General features: G+C 47.5%; 1 protein-coding gene across 5 annotated transcripts in view; it reads left to right on the plus strand.

Annotated features, from left to right (window-relative positions):
• The window catches only part of DAPK1 (death associated protein kinase 1), a 188,998-nt gene that overhangs the window by 81,254 nt on the left and 82,615 nt on the right, over positions 1-25,129 (plus strand). For all 5 annotated transcript variants that reach the window (XM_043566427.1, XM_043566425.1, XM_043566429.1 and 2 more), the window contains exon 3: positions 19,035-19,256. In XM_043566427.1, the coding sequence (XP_043422362.1) occupies positions 19,035-19,256 (222 nt within the window). The remainder of the gene's footprint in view (positions 1-19,034; positions 19,257-25,129) is intronic.

A 25,129-nucleotide genomic window follows, 5' to 3' on the forward strand; every position in this document is an offset into this window, starting at 1 on the left:
CTGAGGCTGTTAGGCCAGTAGAAATCTGCCATTCATGGTTCCCTTCTCTGTACCCTGAATATTTCAGTATTTCATTAACCCAAGCAGTCAGCACCATCCCCTCATGCTGAGATATTCTGAAGCCAGCAGGCTTTGTGGGAGATAGACTCAGCAGCATGTGCCCAAGATGGCTGCTCCAGAACAGGATTGGGAAGAACTGGATTGGTTTTACCTCCTCTAATTTTCTGTAAAAGGACAATATATGAGCCTCAGCATGTGCCTAAGAGATGTAGGTGGTTTTAAGCAAACACATACAATAATAATAACTGTAGTAACAGTAGCAGGCAGGTGATCTCTATTATGAGTCAGGCCGTATTGAAAGATCTTGACTTGTATAACTGATTTAATCCCTTACAGCAACTGTTTAATGTAGGTACAGTTATTATGCTCAGTTTACTGATGAGAAACCTGAGCCACAGAGAGGTTGAAAGTTTGCCCAAGATCACACAGCTTGAAAGTGGCAAAGCCAGGATTCAAAACCAGGCCCTCTGCCTCCACAGTTTATGGGTCATAATGTCATGCAGAAGATTAATTTTATCTATCTAGATATTTAAATTAGTATTGGAAGACTCGAACTGTTTCTAAATCCTATTTAAAAGAATCCTTTTTTTCCTTCATCATCCCTTATTAGAGACTGACTGGATGGAACCCATTTAGGAATCTTTGGAAATGGAGACAGTGGTTTTATTCCCAGCTGTGAGGTTATCCAATATTTCCAAATATTGATGTTATATTTGTTTGGTAGTATGGAGTACATAAGACACAATTACATCTTTTTACATCTTAGAGCAGTCCTGTAAGTTAAACATTATTAATCTCAATGTTTTGTTTTTTTTTTTTAATTTCCTAAATGACCATGCTGAGGCTCAGAAGAGGTAGGGAAGGGTCAGTGTTCCCACTGATAGATGGCAAAGTGAGGTCAGCATCCGGTACTGCTATCTTGTGGCCTAGCACTCTACCCTGCACACAATACATTTCTGCTCAGGTTAAGGGGACTCTCTGTCACATTGCAAAGTTAATCTTAAGGCACATGTGTATCAAATCTATTTCTAAAATGAATCTAGAGAAGTTGATGGCAATATGGATTTTCAAGTTTCAATCTGGGAAGATCATTAGGATAATAGAGATTCAGGAAATGTAATTCATCATAGGATTCCAACACTACTGAACCATATGTTTCCTTTCAGTTAAGTGAGGAGAATGGTAAGGCAGGGCCTTGATTTCTGTACCGCATCTTAAAGTTGGGAGGGACCTAAGAGACCATTATCCCACCTTCCACTCATTCCTGGCTAATGGCCTAATTCCTTTTGACAACCTTTCAGATAGCCACGGTTCTCGTGCCCAGAAGCAGAACCTCCCTGTTGCCCTGTCCCTGCCCCTCCCACTGCCACCTACACTGTTTCCATCTTTACCATGTGGAAGTGCCCAGTGTGGGGCCCAGACAGGCTGAGTGCAGGAGTGTGGTACCCCTAAAACATGCTGGTGCTGTACCCATGATGTCAGCAGGGATGTGGCTTGTGTCATTTGTGATCAACTAGTTAGGTATTTTCTGTATGAGCTGCTGTTGTGTGAGGTGAATTTCTCTGAACATAGATATAGGGATTTCTGTTTATCTCTCTTATGAGTTTGGTTATTCAGCCAGCTGGGATAATTTAGATCCTAGGTTCTATCAGTTCTCTAGCCATTCCTCTTAGAGTGGTTATTAAAAAATGCAGTAAGTATGCCTTCATCTAATACACTGAGAAACAGCTTATCTAGGACAGTGCTAAACTCAGGAGCCCTCTCGCCTGCCACATGGTGATTCACCATTTCATCTACAAAAATATCGTGAAGAATTATGTCACAGGCCTTGTGGAAATCAAAATATTTTTTGGCCTATATTATTTCCCATTCCTGCCTGTGTTGTTACCAACCCAATCAGAGGCAGGGAGAATGTTCTTGCTGATTGTGCTGTTGATCACCTGCTGTTTTTAATTCATCTGATCAATAATTGATTCTCAATTTTTGCTGGAGACTAATGAACAAGCTGATTGATCTTAGAGACAGAGCCAGTTTGGTCCTCTTTTGAACATCAGTATAGCGTCATTCCTTAATATTTGTCCAAGATTGCCAGCAAAGATTTGAGACTGCTTCGGCCACCCTCGGGTTTGACTTGCTCAGACCTGCAGACTTGAATTTCTTGTAAATGCCCAACCAGACAATCTTTCATTATCTTTTGTTCTAAACTCAAGCTTTAGTTAGTGCCGCCTTTCCTAAGTAAAGTTCGTTGACCCCACACATGAAAAAAATGGAAGCTCAAAAGAATTCATTTTTTTTCCTACATGTCTATCACATCATCGACTCTGACCAGCCACTCTTAGTCCTTTCTGTCCATCTTCTGTTATGTGTTGTTTTTTTTTTTTTCTTTCTTAAAGCTTAGTTTATTTGAGCTTCCCGAATAATGTGTGCTGTTTTATTGTATTCATACAAGGTCATGAGTCTTGCCTTCCCATTTTCCATTCTTTAGAAATCTGACCTCATGGGCTTTGCAGATTGCATTGATTTCTCAAGGGCCAGTTACAGATTGCTTAATGACTATGGAAAATTCTTATTTAAAAAATATTTAGGTTGTGCTTGAGTTTGCCCACTTACCTAAAGTTATGGCATAAGGCATCTGCTTATGCAAAGCACTTAGCCCTGAGGAGACCTTAGCTCCAAGGAGCCCGGGAGAATTCCTTTAGGTATCAGTAGCCCATATGAAGACTATAATATACCTTTGGTTTTCAAATGAGTGTACAAGATCAAAGACACTGATTGTCCCCTTGATGAGCTTCTGAGGCAGGTGGGCAACTCCTAGGGGGCCTATCGGGACCTAGCACATGGCTGGAGCCTGGTGAATGCTGGAGAAAAGTGAATGCACAGGGACTGCCCAGAGCTAGAATGTTCTTAAACAATGGACATCTTTTGTGATACTTCTAATTACTGGAGCAACTGTTCAACCATGTCCAGAGGTTCAGTGGAAATAAATGTTTCCATAGGTAGGTAGTCAGCATATAGTTTTAGGGTGACAGATAAGGCGATTGAGTCAACCGGCACAGCCAACCCTTGTACAACACAGGTGTGAACTGTGTAGGTCCATTTATGCGTGAGCTCCCCCCCCCCAATAAATACAATGCAGTACTAGAAATATATTGCCTCTTCCTGATGATTTTCTGAGTACCATTTTCTTTTCCCTAGCTTACTTTAAGAATCCCGTATATGATATCCCAAACGTGTGAATCAACTGTGTGTAAGGCTTCTGGTCAACAATAGGCTATTGATAGTTACGTTTTGGGGGAGTCGAAGTTAATACTTAGATTTTCAGCTCTGTGGGGGTTGGGTTGCTGTGCCAATTCCTGTGTTATTCAAGGGTCAACTGTATTCAGAAATTTTTTCAAATGCACCATAGTAGGTTCTGGGGTGTTAATTTTCATAAAGAATCGTATGCACAAATATGATATGAACATTTTTTTAAAGCTCATCTATTGGTAGAGTGCAGTGTAGGTAAGCCCAGTGTAACTTCTTTGTGGTTCCAAACAAAGTAACTGGTGATAGAGCTCTCATAAATGCCTAATGACTCCTGATTAGCTGGAAACATGGGTTCTTTTTTTGTGCCATTCACTTGCCTATTAAGCGGAAAATAAGCTTCAAATCGTATGTATTGGCCTTTTACAGCTTTTTAGCCAGCACCAACTCCCTCCCAGAGCTCACTGATGCCATGATGCCACCCAGCTTTAGCGGAGACGGGCAGCCCTCACTTCTGGAGTTGATCTAGAAGCCCCAGAGTGGCTAGAAGCCACTTCTGGAGTTGGGCTAGAAGCTCCAGCACCTAGAGTGGAAATCCTAAACTAGTGGCCCGGGGTGGTGCCCCTGCCTTAGGGCCTTAGGGCATTGTTGCTCCAGGCCCGTAGCCCTTGTTTTCTTTGGGCCTCATTACCTGCCTGGGAATTGTGGTTGGATCTTTAAACTGTTTTCATGGGAATGCAGATAGGCACAAGCTGGTGAGACCATGCAGGCCCTCAGGGGAGGCTCTGCAGAGTCAGAGGCCATGGGTGTGGGGAGCGGAGCAGGGACCCGCAGCCCCCCATGCCACAGGCAGCTAAGGAAGGACTTCCCACACACCTCAACAGAGGCATTTGCAGAGGTCAGCCCCCCTTCAGTTCTGCAATACCTCCCTCCCCTGCCTGCCAGAAATTTGTGTTTTCGTAAGACAGAGCTCCCCCTGAATTCAGATTCCACATTTTCTTAGGAAGTGACACCTCCCCGCTGCCCCCCCGCCCCAACACACACACACACACACACACACACACACACACACACACACACAGCAAGGTGAATGGGTTTGCAATCCCTGCTTCAGGAGGTATCACTTTCATACCTCATACACGTGAGGTGTGTTCATTTTCTGTAGTGTTTGACCTAAGACCTGGTTAGTGTCACCTGCGCCTCAGAAACGCCACTTCCTGGGAGAAGTGACGTCATCTGTGTGTTGGGTCTCCTGGCCGTGGGATTCACAGCCCTCCCCTGCCTCTGATAATAAGCTTCGTGCTTGCTCGGATCCGATCACAGGGGTGAGGTCAGCCCACGTGGCAGGCTTCCAGGGTGTTCTGCTTCCCCTGAGGGGAGACTCAGACTTCCCGGGAGCTCTGGTTTCTCCTTAACTTATCATCTTTCAGTTTTATCTTCGTGGCTGTCTCTTCAGGTAACTCCAGCAGTGACTTTCCCCGCCAGCCTCTCCTTGCTGGCCTGAAGTGACCCCCTCAGTGCCTGTTTTCTCCTCTCCCTAGACTTCCTCTGTGAGGTGAGTCCCCACCTGATTCAGAGCCAAGGTGATGGATCTGTAGGCATCACGGGAAAGGACTTGGCCAAGAGCGCTGTGGAAAGGATTCCTCTCGGCCGGGCTGAGAGCCAGAGAACTGCTAAGTGCCTCTTAGAGACCTGGGTCCGGGACTCTTGCAGGCCCTGGGAAGAAACACCATGAGGAAGCCATTATCCTCTGCTGTAGTCAGTCTCCTGAGCCAGACAGGCCTGTGTCCAGCGTCTCCCAAGCACATTGGTCCTCAGGCTGTGCCGAAAGCCACATGATGCCAAGCTTATTTTAATCACTTCCAAGGTCACTCAAGTCCATATTCCTCAATATAGACCTGGCTTTTGGGGATAAGGCGGAGCTAATTCTTCTGATGACAAAGCATGGCGGAGGGAGGGGGGCCCAGACCTGCCCGTGACGTGCTCCCCTCGGCAGCACGTCTACCAGACCTGTCCGTGAAAGCACACAGGCAGATAGAACTTCTACCTAAGCTGAGAAGGAAGATGTGCAAACATCCAGACATCTTTGTGAAGCGTCTCACATGCTCCAGAACCGGGCAGAGTCCATGTCTGGGAGGATTATCACAGTTTCTGGAAGCTTCGTTGAATCTATGCAACTGGGTGCCATGGTTGTACAATTACAACCTGTGCCCATTAGACTCGGCTGAACTTTACTTTTCATGTTACCTTTGGCTGGCTTTCCCCATCTTGAATCTCCACATGAATGAAACTGACTTTCTTCTTCGGTCACGGGAGAAGGGACTTCAGCTCAGCTCCTGTATTTCTTCTCTTTCCCCATAAAGTTATATGAACCTACTGCTCTCTTTTTCAGCTCTTTCCCCCTGAGAGGAGCTTGCTGCCTGGAGGACAGATTGTACCTTATGACCCAGTTCACTTTAGCCCAGAAGCTGAATAGGGATGATATGACAAAGTCAGGGTGAACAAACACTGGGATTGATCCCAGGGGAAGCATGCCGAAGTCAGAATGAGCAAATAAGGGACTGACCCCTCTGAGTCTCAGCGGGGCACCCAAACCCCCACTGTGGTTTGAACACACTTTGGGGGCGGGAAACCCACGTCTGCAGTCACCTGTCGAGGTCACCATTGATTAAATGGGAGGGCCGATCCTGGCCTGGCATGACACCCTTTCCTTATAAGGGCCTTGTACGCTCCAGAATACTGGACTCGAAGGGAAATCCTGGTCCCATTGTGGGACTTAACTATATTTGGAGCAAATGTTTGGAGTGTTGTTGTTTGTTTTATTTGTCTGGTGAAGGTCCTCTTTAGATTGTATCAGATGGCACTGTCCTGATACTTGTTTTCTTCCTTCCTTTCCCTTCGGCTTAAAAAAACAAAAAACAAACACCAAGCTCATGTCTGTGTCCAGCCCTGAGTTTGGTAGCCCGGGTGGTGCTGAATGGATTAGGTGGAGTTCTCCCCCAGCCCTCAGCTAGAGTGGGGCCCCCACTCATTCTACACACCTCCGTCCATCATACAGAGCACTCGCAATCCTGTTATATGGAGATGTCCTGTTCGTCACTGTGAGGTACAAATTCCAAAAGTCACAGACCGTATCTGAATCAGGCAAGATGACGTATGGCCACAAGTGACAGTAACCAAAGGAAGGGCCCCCAGAACAAGATGGCAGTGTTGCTTCTAGGCACGTGTAAATCAAGGGCCCGCGAGGCTGCTGCTGAGGACTCACTCTAAGGGGTTTGCAAGGTCAGGGCTCCTTCCCGTCATTGCCACACCCTTTTGGTGGTGGCTCCCATGGTCCAAAGTGGAGTAGGGTCAGGAGTTGTCCTGTAAACCTACCGGCAAATAGTACTGCACTCTGCCTCGGGGCCTCTACCCTCCACAGCTCCCCTGCCAGCTCTCAGTTCCTATCAAAACTACCCAACCCAATGGACCACCTGAAAGAAGAGAAAAATTCGTCTCAAACGGTACTGGGCCTGTGTCAGGACTGAGACCATCGTGCATTTGCCTGTCTCCTCTAAGCTGCCAGACCAACAGCCTGAAGGAGGCAGAGGAACAGCCACCCCAAAGCAGTGGGCGGCTTCCTCGCCCTGGCCTGACTTAGTGGGCCCCCACCCTTCTGAGGGTCTGAACGCTCCCAGTGCCATCTGTGCACGTAGCTCTGCCTGGCACCGAGGAGGAAGCGGCCTGACCGGGGCCACGCCTTAGGAAATAACCTCAGAGTGTGGCTCTGTGTTGAAAATTAAAGGGAAACTGTGCATACAGAGTCCAGTCCCAGCTCTGATGAAGAAAACTAACTGGGAGAGAAGACTAAAGCAAACTTTCCAAAGAAAACGCGACTTCAAAATGCTCCATGACAAAAAACGAGCAAGGGGCGCCTGGGTGGCTCAGTCCGTTGAGCGTCCGACATCGGCTCAGGTCGTGATCTCACGGTTGGTGGGTTCGGGCTCCACGTCGGGCTCTGTGCTGACAGCTCAGAGCCTGGAGCCTGCATCACATTCTGTGTCTCCCTCTCTCTCTCTGCCCCTCCCCCATTCACACTCTGTCTCTCAAAAGCGAATAAACATTAAAAAAAAATTAAACAAAACAAAAACAACAACAAAAGCAAAGCAATCACAAAAGGGTTTTGTGGTTATTGATCGAAAGCCTCTGAAACGTTGAATGCAGTATACCCCCTCTTGGAGACAGCAGTCAGCTGAGTCTTTTCGTACAGACCTGTGGGACTCTCTTCACACAGTTTTCCCTCACCTGCTTGGCTGTGAAACCCTTTCTCTGAGTAGCATCTCTTGATTTGAGAAACGCTCTTCCAGATGGATCTCAGACCTTCCCCGTCCAGAGAGGTGTCCTAAGGGACAAATGGGGTGAGTAAAAACATGCACTGCTGACTTTCTAATCTTCCTTATTTCTGAGTCCTCACCCGCTTGGGGTTGCTAACTCCTTAATTATAAGGAGGCTGCTCGAGCCGCCCGATACGCTGGCTTCTTTGACCCACCGGCAGCACCGTGTTTCTGCTAGAAGCCAGATCCTTGGCCACCCTTGCCTTGGGTCCAGGCTTTTGCCGTCTTCTCCTGGGTGTGGGTTTCTCTGTGTGGTCCTGGCTTCCAGGAGGGTGCTCTCCCAAGAGGTCCACTCTCTGCCCCGGGCCTTCTCCCGCTGCATTGCTTTTACATCTCCTGGCCGCCCGTAGGCGTCACCTTGCGTTCTGCATCTCACTCCTGACTCCTGTGTTGCTCTGGTTCCCGGGGCGACATACTGGTGTTTATGCCCTTGGTAAACTCTGCCCCTCCCCTGTCGGTACCCTGGCAACCTGTGCTGCTTTCTCATTGGCTGGGGGAACCCCGTTCTTCCAATCATGTGCCATTTTGACCGAGCCCCGGTAGCAATATCAAATAGTTTTTGAGGGGTTGTGTGTTTTTGATCACCCTCACCATCCACATCAGCAGCATCATCACCAGCTTTGAATTTTTCTAAAAAGTGTTTTGCCTGCCTGTCGTGTGCAGCTTCTCAAAGGGCAGAGAGAGGCAGTTCGGAGTGTGGGCTGCACCCAGAAGCCTTCCAAGGGAATTGAACTTGGTGCTGAAGTATGCGGTCCCCGGATGGGTTAGCTGTCATCATCTGCTGAAATCCGGGCACTGGTGGGCTGGGATGGAAGGGGAGGCTTCCACCCAGCAGGGCAGCGTGCTTTCTCCTCACATGCGTTCATCTCCAGGCGGCGTCACCGTGGGAATTCCCTGGGCACGTGGACATGAGGGAGCGGTGTGTGCACTGAGTCTTGTCGGGGCAGTAGGTTCTGTGTTTCAGGGTGGGGCCTGCACTCAACATGGCCTGGGCCTTCTTGTGCCTTCCCATGCCTTCCCGTTAGGCTGGTCTGGGATCCTGGTCACTTGCTGGCCTCTCACCCCCAGTATTGAATCCTTCCTCCACACGGCTTTCCAGGTCATGGGCCAAACCCACCATCCGAAATATTTTATTGGCTGTTCCACCTGTCCGTTGCTGTGTAACAAGCCCCCCCCCCCCAAAAGAAAAAAAAAACATGGAAGCATAAACCAGCAATTCGCTATGATCTCTCACGCTTCTGTGGCTTGCCTGAGCATTCCTGCTTGGGGTCTCTCATGAGGTTGCACTAAGTGGTGGGGTGGGGCTGGAGCCATCTGAAGACTTTTTTTTTTAATTTTTTAAAATATTTATTCATTTTTGAGAGACAGAGAAACAGAGCATGATCAGGGGAGGAACAGAGAAAGAGGGAGACACAGAATCTGAAGCAGGCTCCAGGCTCTGAGCTGTCAGCACAGAGCCCGACTTGGGGCTCGAACTCACAAACTGCAAGATCATGACTTCAGCCGAAGTCGGATGCTTACCTGACTGAGCCACCCAGGTGCCCCACCATCTGAAGACTCAATGAGCCAGATGTTCAATAGCCACTCACTTGGCCAGCCTGTTAAAGCTGCTGTCAGCTCAGAGGGAGCTGTTGATGGGAACACCTCCACATGGCCTCTCCACACAGCCCGGGCTTCTCCCAGTATCGTGGCGGGGTTCCAAGTGGGAGCACCCAAGAGTGTGTGCTCTGAGAACCAGGAAGAAGTCCCAGAATCATTTCTCCTGCATTCTGTTGGTCAAACAAGGCTCAGATTCCAGGGAACAAGGATGAGAATCCACCTCATGATAGGGAGAGACAAGGTCACACTGCGGAAGAGCATGTGAGCTGGAAGGCCATCTTCGGCCATCTTTGACTGAGGCCATCTTCGCAAAGGGTGGTTTGCTTCCCACTGCTTTGCCACAGACAAAAACTTCAGCATCAAAGCAAAGCCACAAGGTCCTTTGGGGGCCAAAGGGAGCAAATCAAATAGGCCTCATCCAGAATGGTTGAGTCCTAAACAGGAGAAAAAAGGCGTAGAGATTTAGTACTTAGATTGCACAGTTGTTGCATAGAAAAATGCCAAGAAGAAATTTGGTGCTGCTTTTTAGCTGCTGAAACAATGCCTTCTGGGCTCCTTTGAGAAGTATGAAGCTGAGACATCTTGTTAATTTTCATCCTTTACACCAGCACGATGTGGTTCGAGAACCCAGCTTACACGCACATGCATGGCCTCATTTTGTGTTGTCATTACCCTCACATAGATGGGGAAACTGAGGCTCAGAGAGGTCACTGCTTTCCCATGGTGTTGGCAAAGTTAGGGCTGGCATTGTTGTATCCTGGGCATGGCCCAGTTTGTGGGGCCTGCCCACTTCTCCACCATTGCCTCATCTCTCAGAAATACGAAGCAGGCTCTTTCCTGCCTCCCTGACTCAGCTCCTGTTTTCTCCTCCTGGACACTGTTCCTCCACACATGCTTTCTTCACCCCTTGGCTGGCGCTCAACCTTCAGGACACAGCCTGGGCCTCCTGACCTCACATTCTCCCCTGGGGTGGTTCAGAGTGGCCACGTCCTTTTTTATGGCCCTTCCCGTATTCTGGTGTTACGTGCTCGTCTCTCCCATTAGTCTGTAAACGCTTTGGGGTCTTTTCTCCTGCCATAAATGTTAACTCATCCTTGAAAAATAATTTCTGTCACCTCATCTCTTATTTAAGACCTGTGATTCCAGTGTTCAGGCAGGATTCAAGCCACTACCACTCTCAATACAGCTCTTCAAGAAAAACAAATGACCCATAAGCCAGCACTAAAATTGTGCTGAGGTTGATACATGAACTCAAAAGTAGAAAATATTTTGCCTTAATTAGAAACCTTGCTGCAGGGGCGCCTGGGTGGCTCAGTCAGTTAAGCATCCAACTTCAGCTCAGGTCATGATCTCATAGTTTGTGGGTTTGAGCCCCGTGTCAGGCCCTGTGTTAACAGCTCGGAGCGTGGAGCCTGCTTCAGATTCTGTGTCTCCCTCTCTCTGCCCACCCCACCCCCCCCGACTGGCACTCTGTCTTCCTCTCTCAAAAATAAATAAACATTAAAAAAAAGAAAGAAAGAGAGAAAAAAGAAATCTTATTGCAAAGATTTGGTAGGAGGGAGAGATGGAGCTTATCATCCGTTGTATTGAAACCAGATCTATTTACAGCATTAATAGAGGGAATTCACAGCAATAGTTACCATAAAGAATGTTTTAAATAACATATACTGGGAAGAGACATATTTAAAATCAAAGAAAAATTTGTATGCTGGTTTAGCTACTGTACTTTTTTTTTCAAATACTTATTTATCTTTGAGAGAGAGTGCGCTCAGGAGTGAGGGAGAGGCAGAGAGAGAGAGAGGGAGAGAGAGAATCTCAAGAGGCTCCCGGTCAGTGCAGAGCTCCATGTGGGGCTCAGTCCCAGAAACTGTGAGTTCATGACCTGAGCCGAGATCAAGAGTTGGTTGCTGACCTAACTGAGCCACCCAGGTGCCCCTGTTTTAGCCACTTAAAAAAAAAAGTCTGCACCCCCCTTCCCGGGTGGGAACTTGTTCTAATGTGGTGTCTAGATCAAGGTCAACAAGGAAAATGTTAGATCCTGGGCTAGGTGCCCACCCAAAGGGAGAGAACACATCGTCACGTGGGGCCGGGTTGCTCTTTCTCCATTCTGAATGTGACGCTTCTGTCATTGTACGTTGATGTCATCTTTCCCCAAGTGAGCAAAACTCCCACGGACAAATGAATTTGCAATCAAACCCGACTCAATTAAACAAAGTTCAACAGCTTTATTTTTAATGCACTACATGGACCTATCAGAACCCACCTGCTTCACAAATGTGTGCCTGCCCTCCTTGTGTGCTGACCTTGAGAACCTTCTGTGGTTCTTGCTAATTGTTAGTATAGTGCTTCTGAAGCACACACACAAACACGAGTTGCTTTTTATTGCAGAGAACTTCAGAGCATGTTAAAACAGTGGTTTTCATTGGTTAAAACACTTAATGAGTTTTCAGTGGGGAGGAGAAGGCCACACTCCCCAAACGTATTTAACCACAATCCTCCTCTCTTGTGCCTCCCGTTCCCAGAGCCCTTTCCTAGAATGATTTCTAGACCTGTCTGTAACTTCACAGGGGGGTGGCCTGTCTTTCAAACAAAATGGACACAAGCCCAGGGCAGCAGCGAGGTTCAGTGGATAGAGTGTTGGAGGCAAATACGCTTGGGATTCACCTCTCAAGTGTGGCACTTACTTGCTTGAAAGATTTGAGGGGAGTAGAAAAAAAATCGCTCTAAGGCTTGGTTCTTTCCTTGACGGAAGAGTTGATGATGATATGAATCTCATAGGGTTGTGATAATGAATAAGGTAATTATGTGTAAAGCTCCTTGCATAGAATTCTGGCTGTAGTTCTTCGAGTGACTACAAGGTGATTCGATTAGATATACCAGTGAGTCAAAGACATTAGATGTCAAGTTGTTCTTTCTGAAGTTTTGCTCCTTTTATTCAAAGTTGTCTCCTTTTAATAAAATCTGTGATTATTTTTGAATCAAAAAAATTTTTTTAGTATCAAACTCTTTAAAGTAGGGATGTGTCTCATTGGTTTTGTATAGTCTGGCCATTGGTAGTTAATACATGTTTATTACATTTAATCGAAAGTGTTTATGTCAAAATGAATTTGGATGGCTGTTCTGTTAGTTATTAGGTGACAGAGAATATTAATGTATTTTTATTTTATCCATTTGTTTATTTATTTATTTATTTTGGGAGAGAGAGAGAGAGCATGCATGGGGGGGGAGAGGAGCAGAGGGAGGAGAGAGAGAGAGAGAGAGAGAGAGAGAGAGAGAGAGAGAGAGAGAATCCTAAGAAGGTTCCACACTTAACACAGAGCCTGACACGAGGTTCAATCTCACAACCCTGGGATCATGACCTGAGTCAAAATCAAGAGTTGGATGCTCAACTGACTAAACCACCCAGGCACCCCAATACATTTTTTAAAAACAACATCCAGTCGGATTCTCATTATTTGCGGTGTAGTGATATTTTGCGACTTTACCACAATCACTGAATTAGCGAATACTGACCCATTTGTTCTAGAGAAAATACAGGGTTAAGTTTCTGTGAGCCTCTGGTCATAGCATTTCTGTCATCGGATCAGTGCACAACCTTGTTTTCCGTGTGTTTCTGCTTAAAGGGACTTCTGTAATATGTATTGTTGATTCCTTAACATTGGACTCATGGCCAACAGCGCTGATACTCCTGCCCAAACAAAGCTTATCTATGTGGCACATGTTTTCTCCGTAAGGCCATCACAGCCTCTGTGCCTATGAACAGTGGACTTCACACTTCGGGGCTGATTTTAAATAGCGGTATCACCAACAATAAGCAGAAATGCAAAGGCATGGCACTAAACAGACCGTTAAGAGGACATGTGTACATGGTACAGAAGCTGAGACGGAAGGCGGAATGTCCCCTTGATCTGCCTCAGCTGGGAATGTTCACGTCGGGCACCTCAGATCCACAAATGACCGTGAACGCACTGCCAAGTGTTGATTATGCAGTTACGCGTGCATTTTAGCGAGTAGGTGAATTTGCAAATATGGATCCCGCAAAAAGCGAGGATCAACCCGTATTCTGTTTTGTCAATTTAAATGTGCAGGTACGCACTGATTTTCTACCACCCACTGACCATCGCTGCAGCCTCTGTGGGGCTGTCAGTCACGGAGGAGCCTGCGGGGTTTGTAACAGGAGGGAAGCTGGAGCTCAGGCCATCGATTCCCCCCCCCCCAACCTACGGGCGATGCAGGTGGCCTTGCTGCTTTGTGTGCATTTACTTTCCTCCCTGCCCAGAGCTCACCCCGGCAGCTGTTATCAGGTTGTTTCTCTGGGATCCCATGATTAAGAAGCCCTGGCCCAAAAAAGCCCAAATGAGTCCTTTTTTTCAGTTGTTTTATTGGGGTAGGGGGATTGGAGAAGAGGAACTGTCCCCCTCCCCAGAGTGGGTGTGGCAGCTGGTGTGCTGAGGGCCAGCTGCCCAGGAAGGAGAGAGGTCAGGAGCAGCCGTTAACTGCCAGTCCAGTTCGAATTAGTCCTCATGAAGCAAATTACAGTGTTTAGAAAAGAATTTCTTCTCCGAAAGGTCTGGCTTCCATTTGCTCCCTGCCGGAGGAGATCTGCTGTGAAAGCTCCGGGCACGAGTTACCGAGTGCACACTAAGGCCCAGTAGCTTCGCGTGGGCCTCCTGCCTGCCCTCGCTCAGCTGTGACTCAGTTTCCCAGGCTGCGGTGGGCAGCAGCTCGCCCTCCACGTGGGGCGGGGGTGGGGACAGCAGGGATGCTGTGTTTGGAGGATGAAGCCGGGTGCTAGGTTTGCCCGTAGTTTTACTCACTTAAACACAGTACGGCCCAGTTGTGCTGTTCGTTTTCTGTTTAGGGCTCTCTTCCCCCAGCAGTTTTGAGAGGCGATACTTTGTTGTGTTTGTTTCTTTTGTTTTTTAAAGCATACATTTTCATGGTGAATTGCAAATCATTAAAATAGGGAACACTGCCTCAGCCCAGAGGGTAAGAAGGTTGAGCTTTCAGAGAGAAGCCTGGAGATTGGGGGTGGGGGTGGCCCTCAGCCATGTAAGCCAGGACCAGGGCCGGCCAGACCATGCCTACTTCCCCAATGTGTCCTCTTGTCACAGATGAACAAAGCTGGACACTGGTTAAAGTGGAAAGGACCAATTTTAATCAGCAATGTACTGTCACAAAAGGGAAGGGTCCAGTGTGACGTGCACGAACTTTGGTTTGTGCAGAGGTGACTGACTGGGTGTTTTAAAGGGAGAATGAGGGGTTGGAGAGGGGGGTGAGCAGGGGCTCAGGACAGTCAGGGCAGTGAAAACTTACAAATAGCTGGAGGGGGGTCAATCCATGTGAAACCCCTCCCCCCCCAAACCAACGCTGGAGACTGGAGCCCTATCGTCAGATGTCCTCTGGAAGAAATGGTCAGTTCTTTTGGAAGCCTTGCGTTTTCTCCGGCAGGCACTTTAAGGGGGGGCTAGAGTCATCTCAGGGATGCAGCCTTGAGTATGTTAATGTTTGTTCAAGTCTTTATAGGCCAAGCTGGGGGTGTCACTGAGCAGAGGGCTTAGAGGAGCCTGGCTAGCGTTTGGTCAAGGAGAGAATGTTTCACCTCTGAGAGGGTCTCAGGCTAGCCAAGGCACCACGAGAGGTGATACTTTGAAGGCAGCACCAGTGGCACTTTGGGCTTTCAAGCACAAACCGTAAGCCCATGACAGTAGCACCAGTTGTCGAAGGTTAATAATAGAAAACAGTTATTGAAGACTTAATACTGCCAGGCGCTGTTCTTAATTTTTTTTTTTAATGTTTATGTATTTTTGAGAGAGAGTGAGAGAGAGACAGAGCATGAGTGGAGGGGCAGAGAGAGAGGGAGACACAGAATCTGAAGCAGGCTCCAGGCTCTGAGCTGTCAGCACAGAGCCCGATGCGGGGCTCAAATCCATGAACTGGGAGATCATGACCTGAACCAAAGTTGTACATTTAACCAAATGAGCCACTGAGGCTCCCTGATAGTGTTCTTAAAAAAAATTTTTTTTTAATGTTTTTATTTATTTTTGAGAGAGAGAGAGAGAGAGAGAGACAGACAGACAGAGCATGAGTGGGAGAGGGGCAGAGAGAGGGAGACACAGAATCCGAAGCAGGCTCCAGGCTCTGAGCTGTCAGCACAGAGCCCAACGCGGGGCTCGAACCCACGGACTGTGAGATCATGACCTGAGCCGAAGTTGGATGCTTAACTGACTGAGCCACCCAGGCACCCCTTCCAGGCACTGTTCTAACCACTTTCCATGATCTATAGGCTCATTTAATCCTTCCTTTCCACCCAACAACCCTCCCAGGTAGGCACTATTATTCTACCCAGTTGGCAGATAAGGACACTGAGGCAGAGAGTGTTAAGTCAGATGTAAGCCCACAGTTAATACAACTAGTAGGCGGGGAACCAGCTCAGACAGGCAGCCTGTGCTCCCAGCCCCACACAATTCTGCCGAATTATAGGCAAGCGTCTTCAGGTAACGCTTCGGGTTTTTAGGATTCTAGACTCAGAGGTCAAGAGCAGCACATAAGCATCCTGTGTGAACTCCTGGAGGAACTCTGCATCCCCTGCCTCGGGGGATGAGATGTCTGCCAGACAGGCCTCTGTTCTCATGGAATTGCCCTCTTGGGAAGGGTGGAAATGGGCAAGAAACAGGCAGAAATCATCAGAGGTGCTCCGTGGACTCAGGTGCCAGAGAAAGCACCAGTCGGAGCATGGTGGGGGTGGGGGGCGGGCAGAGGTTGGGTAGTTGGAGATAAATAGGAAAAGTGTCTTTAAAGAGATAGCATTGAGATGAGTCTAGAAGAGTGGTCCTCAAAATTAGTTCACACCCTCTCAACCACCTGCAGCCAAGGTTAGTCAGGACACTGGCCGCGGCCGTGGGCACTAAAATCACATCTTCTCTTGGGTGGGGGTCCTTTCCCACCCTCTGGCCTTTATCCCTGCCTGCTTTCCCCTCAGGGGACCCAGAAGTGTGAGTGAGGGATCAACTGTCCGGTGAGGGAGTAGGTTCCAGATATGCGGCTGCGGATGGGGGCAGCGCGGTCAGCTTAGGCCTGTTCACACACTCCTGGCCTTGATGTGTGGATTTCTGAGTACCTCACCTTGGCCCAGTCGCTAGCATGGGCGGGCCTTGATGCTTTCACCTTCCCATAGTTAAAAGGGGAAAGGTCGGGGCGCCTGGGTGGCTCAGTTGGTTAAGCGGCCAACTTCGGCTCAGGTGACGATCTCGGTTTGTGAGTTTGAGCCCTGCGTCGGGCTCTGTGAGTTCAGAGCCTGGAGCCTACTTCAAATTCTCTGTCGCCCCCTCTCTCTACCTCTCCCCTGCTGGCACTCTGTGTCTGTCTCTCAATAATAAATAAACGTTAAAAGAAAGTTTTTTTTTTTTTTTAAAAAAGGGGGAAAGGTCACCATGAACATTTGGCACTAAAAACACATTTGGAATAGTCTTTGAATTTAGGCTCGCATTTAAGTTCTTTGTGGCTTGCCTGGCTTTTTGGTTTTGCTTTTTAAAGCACCATGATTCAGACCAATGAGTCCACCTTGAATCTTGACCGCCCCTGAGAAAAGTCGCAGTGACCGTGTGAGAGGCACGCACGGGCCCAGCCCCAGGAAGCACGAGCTGCCTGTGGGTTGGAGGTCCTGGGTTGGGCCAGGGCACTGTCCCACCCTGCATCCGGGGACCTCTTCGGGGGTACTCGGTTGGGAGAGGGGTGTTTTATAGTCAAGCTGTTTTGTTGGTTTTTTTTTTTTCCTCATAAGTCCCATCTCTGCTGCTCACCTCCACCCTCCAAGAGAGAGAAGGCCCAATTCTTTACTCTTCAGAAAACCCAGAAAATGTTGTAATAAAGTCATAACAGATCCCATGGCTCTTTAGGGTCGTGAGTTTACGGGCAGTTGGTGCTAGCTTTCTGGTGTGATTTATTCTTCAGCCTCTCTGCTCTTCTGCTGCGGGGGGAGAGAGAGTATTAATAACCTGTCATGCAAAAATTTGGCAGTGGTATAAAAATAATCCTTTACTACGTGTTTTTCTTCGCTGACCTCTGCTGCTAAAGTAAATGAGTAATGTAAAGTGTCCCTTCTTTACCATTGAAATGTTACTGTTAATTTGATTTTCTCTCTCTCTTTTGTCTTCATGTGAGAATAAAGCTAGTGAAAAGTAACCATGACAGTTTTCTACATATCAGTTCACCAGCACCTGCCAAGAAATACACAGATCCTGTCATGGGTGGGCTCTGGGGAAGAAGTGTGGGTGCCAGCTTTGACACGGGAAGGGGTTTTGTGTTGTGTTGTGTGTGCATATTGTGTTTGTGTTACTTTCAGGGTAGCTTACTTACCTCTCAAGACTTTACCTGCTTATGTGTTTATTTTATTATTTTTTGTTAAGTTCTGTTATTGTACTCTTTTTTTATGTTTTTCTTTTTTTTAATGTTTATTTGTTGGGAGGGGGGAGAGGAGGGGAGGGGCAGAGAGAGAGGGAGACACAGAATCTGAAGCAGGCACCAGGCTCCAGGCTTTGAGCTGTGAGCACAAAGCCTGACACGGGGCTTGAACTCACGAACTGAGAGATCATGACCTGAATCAAAGTTGGACGCTTAACCGACTGAGCCACCCGGGCGCCCCTGTTATCGCACTCTTTTATATATAGGCAGGAGGCTCTGGTTACATGCTGTGGCATAGGATATATCGATAGGATGCTTTCCTCTACAAGAAATTGAAAACCCAGATCAAACTGGCATTAGCAGTAAAGAGAATTTATTGGCTTCTGTTGCTGAAAAATCCAAGGGCAGATGGCTTTCAGGGTAGGGTTGATCCAGCCATTTCACAGTGTTACCACAAACCTGGTTTCTTTTCTTCTACTGGCTCTGCCTCTGCAATGGTTGGCTTTAAACCAAGAGTGGACCTCCTCCTGAGGTCCTAAATTGGCTGGAAGTGGCTTTTGGGGTTATATAGTTAAGTGTTAACATCCAGAAGAGAGTCTCAGAAAAAGTCTTTGTCTCTGCATCCTCCAAAAGGTCTTACTTAGGTCGTGTGCCTGTCAGTGGAGTCAGGAAGATATAGTACACTGATTGGCTTAACCTCAGTCACCCTATGCATATCTATATATGGGGGTAGAGTTAGCTTCCCCAGAAGTGCAGGGTCCTAGTTATAGATATTTTTGGGAAAGGAGGGAAGTGTGTGATGCTGGAAAAGCCACCGACAAATGTTAAGTATATATGGCTTATCAATCCCTGAAGTATGAACAAATACATAGCTTTCATTGTTGTTGTTCTGGATGTTTCAACTGATAAATACTGGTCCTAGAAATATGTCATTGAAAGCAGGGCCCTATGTATTTTTCTCTCAGTTCCCCCGTCTTGATCCCTTGTTTTCCTAGCCATACAGGAGAAGGCTTGTCAGAAGGAGGTCAGGTCGGGGAGCTCCTTCCTGCTATCCCAGAATCTGAAACGGGAGGGAGGGAGGAAGCACAGAAAAGCACGTTATTAACCCATTCAATAAAATATAGTTCAAGAAAAGAATTTGTATTGCTTGCCACTTTATTCATAAAGAAACAGGTTCAATGAAACCAAAATGTCATAAGAAATATGCCTGCTTAATTTGTTAATTTCCCACACTGTGGACTTTCCTCCTTACAGTTCCACAGCCCCTCCTCCCCCATGCCACATCCTTGCTCAAATCCTCTGTTTTCCAGTGAGCAATAAAGAAATGACCTGTAACCTCTCCTCCTCTGTCTCCAGTGGGCAGTTTGCAGTCGTGAAGAAATGCCGGGAGAAAAGCACTGGTCTGCAATATGCCGCCAAGTTTATCAAGAAGAGGAGGACGAAATCCAGCCGGCGGGGCGTGAGCCGCGAGGACATCGAGCGGGAGGTCAGCATCCTGAAGGAGATCCAGCACCCCAACGTCATCACCCTCCATGAGGTTTATGAGAATAAGACGGACGTCATCCTCATTTTAGAACTGTGAGTGCCGCCTTCGTGGCTGTGGCTGGGCCGAGGAGGCATGGGGTGGGGGTCAGAGTGGGTCGAGGTCAGCCCTTGGCGTCCCTGCAGCTGGACAGCTCGGGGGCGAGCGCTGAGCCTCAGGAAATAACTCTGCTTTGCCTAGTTCGAGAACAAGCGTGAACCGCCTGCCCTGAGGCCTGGCTGCGGTTTCCTAGAATGACGCTGAAGAGCAGCTGCCGTGAATGTGGTCCTGCCCGACTTGCAAAGAGGCCCCCAAATCTTGGGGCTCCTCTTCCTGTATCATGAGGCCATCCGTCTGCTGAGTTTTATGATAAACTTTAAGCTTATGTTCTTTTTCTCCTCTCGCTGTTCCTCTGCCTTCCCTCTGTTTTTCTACTTCTCTTCCACCTCCCTTGATTTTAACCCCCCACCCCCATTTTCAGCTGTTGGAATTGTCAACACTGATTATATAAAAGGGTAAAATTGAGCCAGAGGTGATTATAGGACTTGTTTTTAAAGCATTTTGCTTATTTTCTTAGGCAGGCCCTGCCTGTAGGATGTTATTGTGGGAAACTGATCTCAGCCTGTTGTTCTGTGTTGTATCTGTCTGTTCCCAGGCCCCTGCTTGAGGGCCCCACTCCTCTCCTGCTGAAGAGACAGGCTGGAGGAGGCAGGGGTGGGGGGTAGGAAGCTCTCTAAGAGAGCCTGTCTGGGAATGCCTCTGATGTCTCTGGGCTGCTCCCATGGAGGTGAGGGCAGGAGCCATGGATGGAGCAGAAGACAAAGGGACAAACAGTCCTGGGTGGTTCTCAGTGATGCCAGGCTCCACTTGTTTCCTGGGTCCTCCCGAATTCACTTCTGCCCTGGGCCAGCCAAACAGCTCCCCTTGTTTGCAGACCAGTTAGGGCTAGGAGGCGATTTCTAGACCGGAAGGGATGGAAGGAAAGAGGTTTATGGAGGGCCCAGCCTAGCCCTGAGGGCATCATACTCTAGGCTCCCTGGGCTTTGCCATCAGAGGGGCCTGGGGCTGCCCACAGATTCTCATCTGTCTCTGGTGTAGGGGCACTGTATTTTAGTGGGTTTGAGCAGCAACTTTCTTAACTAGAAATTGGGGTTAATAATAGCTATCTCAGCAGGGTCTTGAGGAAATACGAGAGTTAAGAATTTGACAATACTTAGCACAGTGAGCTGTGAACATGTTTCCTTCCTTCCGTTCAAACAGAAGATCCCAACCTCTGCCCTAGAGACATTTGGGGCTGGATAATTCTGTTTCAGGGGCTCGCCCTGTGCATTGTAAGGTGTTTAGCCACATCTCTGGCATCTGCCCAGTAGATGCCAGTAGCACCCTGCCCACTGTCTGTGACAACTAAACCCACCTGCACACAATGCCACATGTCTCCTAGGGGACAAAATATCCCCCTTCTCTCCATGGAAAACTCCTGCTTTAAGGAAGAGCAGGGCCTTAAGAACATAGGGGATTAAGGGGCCCTGCTGGGGACAGCAGAGAAAAGAGAGGAGTCAGAGTGTAATCCTCGCTGCGGTTTCGTGTGGTGACCCTCGAGAACCAGACGGAACTGAGATCAAAATCCAGGCCAGTCCTTGACCATCCATAAGCCTGCATTTCCTCTCTTTAGGCTGTTGTAAGAGACCATGAATACAAAATTCCTGGGGGGGAAAAAACATTACAAATCACAGCTGTTTTGCCTTTTCAGAGAATTCCAAGGTTGTATGCAGTGACTCAGGAATGTGTCTTATCTTCTCTATACACTGAACTGTTGGCTGCTGGCTGAACCCTTCTGGCTCCCACCTGCCCGTGCACATTCTGGATTCAGCTTGACCCCATCCCGTAGACATTTCCCGTTAGGTCCATTTATCCTATGCATAAATTGGGTGATATATAGTTTGTTTTTTTTTTTTTTTTTTTTTTTTTTTACCATTTGATTTTCACAATTTAAAAAATCTCGTAACGGTAAATTTGATGTCGGGGGAGGGTTGTGGAAGTTAACACATGTTTAGATTTGTGTAACCACCACCCAAATCAGGATTCAACACAGTCCCATTACCCCGCAGGCTTCCTTGTCTTACTCCTATAGAGTCACACACACCTTCCGCCCCCCTACCTCCTGGCCACCGCTGAGCTGTTCTGTCTTCTCAAACGTGTCCCATAAATAGAATTGGACAATATTCAGTCTTTTGAGACTTCTTTCACTCAGCACATTACTTTTCAGTTTCATACATGGGTGCTTTGCTCTCTTTTACTGCTGAGTGGTATTCTGCGTGGATGCTTGTCTGTCCATTTACCCCCGGAAGAACATTTGGGTTGTTGCTGGTATTTGGTGATGGTGAACAGAGCTGCTATAAAAATTCACTTGCAAGCTGCTGTACGAACTTAAGTTTTCATTTCTTTTGGGTAAATACCCACGAGCCGTGAGTGGGATTGCTGTGTCACACATAACTGCGTGTTTAACTTTCTAAGAAAGTGCTGAGCTGTTTCCTGAAGCGGCTGCACCGGATAGCAGTACCTTCAGCAAAGGATGGGAGTCCCAGTTGCTCTGCCCGCACTGGCAAGTGTCAGTGACTTTTATGTGTCAGTTGGGGTGTCGGGAGACATTTGATCCAGTATAATTCTGGGTTGTGTCTGTGAGGGTGGTGCTGGATGAGATTACCATTTGAATCTGTAGACTGAATGAAACCAGTTGCCTTCTTCTGGGTGGGTGGGCCTCATCCAATCAGTTGAGGGCCTCAATAGAACTAAATGGAACCTTACCCTGAGTAAGAGGGCATTCCTTGGAGCCTAGGACATTGGCTTTTTCCTGCCTTAGGAGTGGATTGAACCATTGGCTGTCCTGGGTCCCTAGCTGGGTCCCGCCCACTCACCCTGCAGATCTGAAGACTTGTCAGTCTCCATGATTATGTGAGCCAATTCCTTAGAACGAATCCCTTCTCTCTCCATGTACTCGTATGTGTCTCCTACTGGTTTTGTTTCTCTGGAGAACCCTGACTGACACAGTCAGAGGGAAAGTGTAACCCATGTTTAAGTATCACAAGCCTGCCCCATTTGTATATGTACTTTGCTGTGAAGAAGTATTTTAATTTTTAATAGATTCTTCAAAACATTAGGTCCGCCCGGAAGACACAGCCATCTTTGTCTTTGAGGAAATTATCGTTGTTCTAAACTCTAATAACTTTAAGGGAAGATTAGCTATCAGTGACATATTACATCCCCTCTTTTCTTTCTTAAGAATGCTGAGGTATAGGGTGACTTAGGAGAGAATCAACTTTAAGAATTTGTGAGAAAAGAGCCGTGTGACATGATAGTGGCTACTTGGCTGAATCTTCTGCTTCAATAGTCTTTCGGTGAATATATTTATCCGATTGATTGCTTTGGGATGATCTCCCAGGTAAGTAGCCCTTCCGTTCAGGCTTTCTGTGAAGCTTGCTCCCTCCTTGAAAACTTGTCCCTGACTCCACTTGTATGTGTGAGTTGTCACTTGCAAACTCCAGGCCCATCTGTACAGCTGGGGTGAAGAGACCCCAAACCACCACTCAGTTCCCCTTTTCGCAAACTGCCTCCCATGACCTGGGTGAGGTACAGAAATGGCATCTTTTCTGTCCTTTGTAAAGAAGCTATTTGGTGTCTGTGTCAAAGGCAAAGTTGTCAAATCCTAGCCCAGGATCTGCTCTTAAACGATTTTGTAAGCCATGGGACGCCTGGGTGGCTGATTCGATTGAGTTTTGGCTCAGGTCATGATCCCAGCGTCATAGGATTGAGCCCCACATCGGGCTCCATCCACACTGAGAGCGGAGCCTACTTGAGATTCTCTCTCTCTCTCTCTCTCTCTCTCTCTCTCTCTCTCTCTCCCTCTCTCCCTCTCTCCCTCTCCCCCTCTGCCACTCCCCCTCTAAAATGTGTGTGTGTGTGTATGTGTATGTGTGTGTGTGTGTTTGTATATATATAAAAGAATTTTATAAGCCTTGAAAGTAGCTTTAAATAATAGCTTCTCCAGTTGTTTTACTGGGGAAGAATCATTTGTTTCATAGCTGATCTGCTCAGCACAGCAGGCACACAAAGGCGTTAAGTGATGTCTCATCTAGGTTTCATGTCCTCTATGTCCCACTGTCCCCTAATGAAGCCATGCCAATACGAAACTCTCTTCTTACTGTGCTGTTACTCACCCTGAATTGTTGCATGGGCAAGCCACTTTAAAACTTTGATCATCAGTGTTTGAGTCACTTCATAACTTCTGTTACCTGGTAGAAAGGGAAGCTAAGCTCTCAGAACTTAAAGTCCGTGCTGATCAGAGCCACCAGCTTCTAGAATTTCATTCCTAAACTTGCCGCTTAGAAACAGCTAAGTATTTCAGGCTGTGGATGGTGATGCATTTTTCTCCCTAACTTTCCTCCGGCCAGATATGGTTCAAGCCCAATCGCAGAGGCCAGAGAAGGGGGATATGTGAGCAGGTATCATGTGCATGGAGCCTCGCGGTTGGTCAGGCATCGGGAATAGTGGGGACTGTGACTCAGCCAGAATCCTGATGCCTCACCTCCGTGGGCAGCCACCAATCAGTTGATTGTTGCCACGTGGAATGTTGGATCTTGTGTTGCCAAATCTTGCAACTTTTTTTCCAAGAAAAGTCTGTAACCTAGGCTTTTAATGTTGGCAGCTCACAGTAGTCATAACAAACAAAAATAAAACCTGTCTGAGGGCCACATGTGACCTGTGACCTGAGACTCCAGTCTGTTTTATCACAGCAGTATTAGTTGGTCACCACTGTGGGGGAAGCAGTGTGTGATAGGTATAGTCAGAGGCAGCCCAGAAAGGCAAGACGCACACTTGGTGTCATTGAACGTCACACGCAAAGTCATTGAAAATGATTTATTTAAAAAAATTTTTTTTAATGTTTATTTATTTGAGAGAGAGAGACAAAGACGGAGACAGAGACAGAGCATGAGCAGGGGAGGAGCAGAGAGAGAGGGAGACACAGAATCCGAAGCAGGCCCCAGGCTCTGAGCTGTCAGCACAGAGCCTGACGCGGGGCTCAAACTCACGAACTGTGAGATCATGACCTGAACTGAAGCCGGATGGCTAACCAACCGAGCCACCAGGAGCCCCAAAAATGATTTTTTAAAAAATGGGCAATGTGGTTTAACACAGTGGTTCTGAAACCTCAGCGTGCATCAGAATCTTCTGGAAAGCCTGTTAAAATATACGTTTTTTGGGTGTACTTCCAGAGTTTCTGATTTAGTGGGTCTGAAAATTGTCATTTTAAACAAATTCCCAGGTGATGCTGATTCTGCTGGTTGGTGGTCATCTTTTGAGAAGCTGTTTCAGGTTGAATCGTGAAATGTTGAAATCCTAACCCCCAGTACCTCAAAATGTGATCTTATTTGGAAACAGGTCTGTACAGATGTATTTAGTTAAGATGAGGTCATTTTGCAGTAAGGTGCGTCCCTCATGTATGACGTACGGTGACTGGTACTGTTATAAGAAGGAGGCCGTGTGAACACAGAAACTGGAGTATTGGAATGATGTGTCTGTTAGCCACAGGGGAGAGGCATGGTCCAGCTTCTCCCCCAGAGCCTTCTGGAGGAACGGAGTCCACCGATACCCTGATTTTGGACTTCTGGCCGTCAGAACCTCGGCAAGGCAATAAGAGTCTGTTGTTTTAAACCACTCAGTATGTGTACTTTGTTAAGGCAGCCCCAGCAACTAATACAGAAGGGCTGGTTGAACAGAAAATGGTAATTCCCAGACTGGGAGCCCACTCACATGCTAGTCTAAAGTTCTGTAAGCTAGTCAAAACCAGAACACAATGCCTAATTATGGTGGTGGCTCCATCGGGCACCTGAGCCACGATGCGATGCATCAGTCTTACTCTCTGCAGAAGGCC

This window comes from Prionailurus bengalensis, chromosome D4 (genome assembly GCF_016509475.1).
Source record: "Prionailurus bengalensis isolate Pbe53 chromosome D4, Fcat_Pben_1.1_paternal_pri, whole genome shotgun sequence".
Taxonomy (NCBI): Eukaryota; Metazoa; Chordata; class Mammalia; order Carnivora; family Felidae; genus Prionailurus; species Prionailurus bengalensis.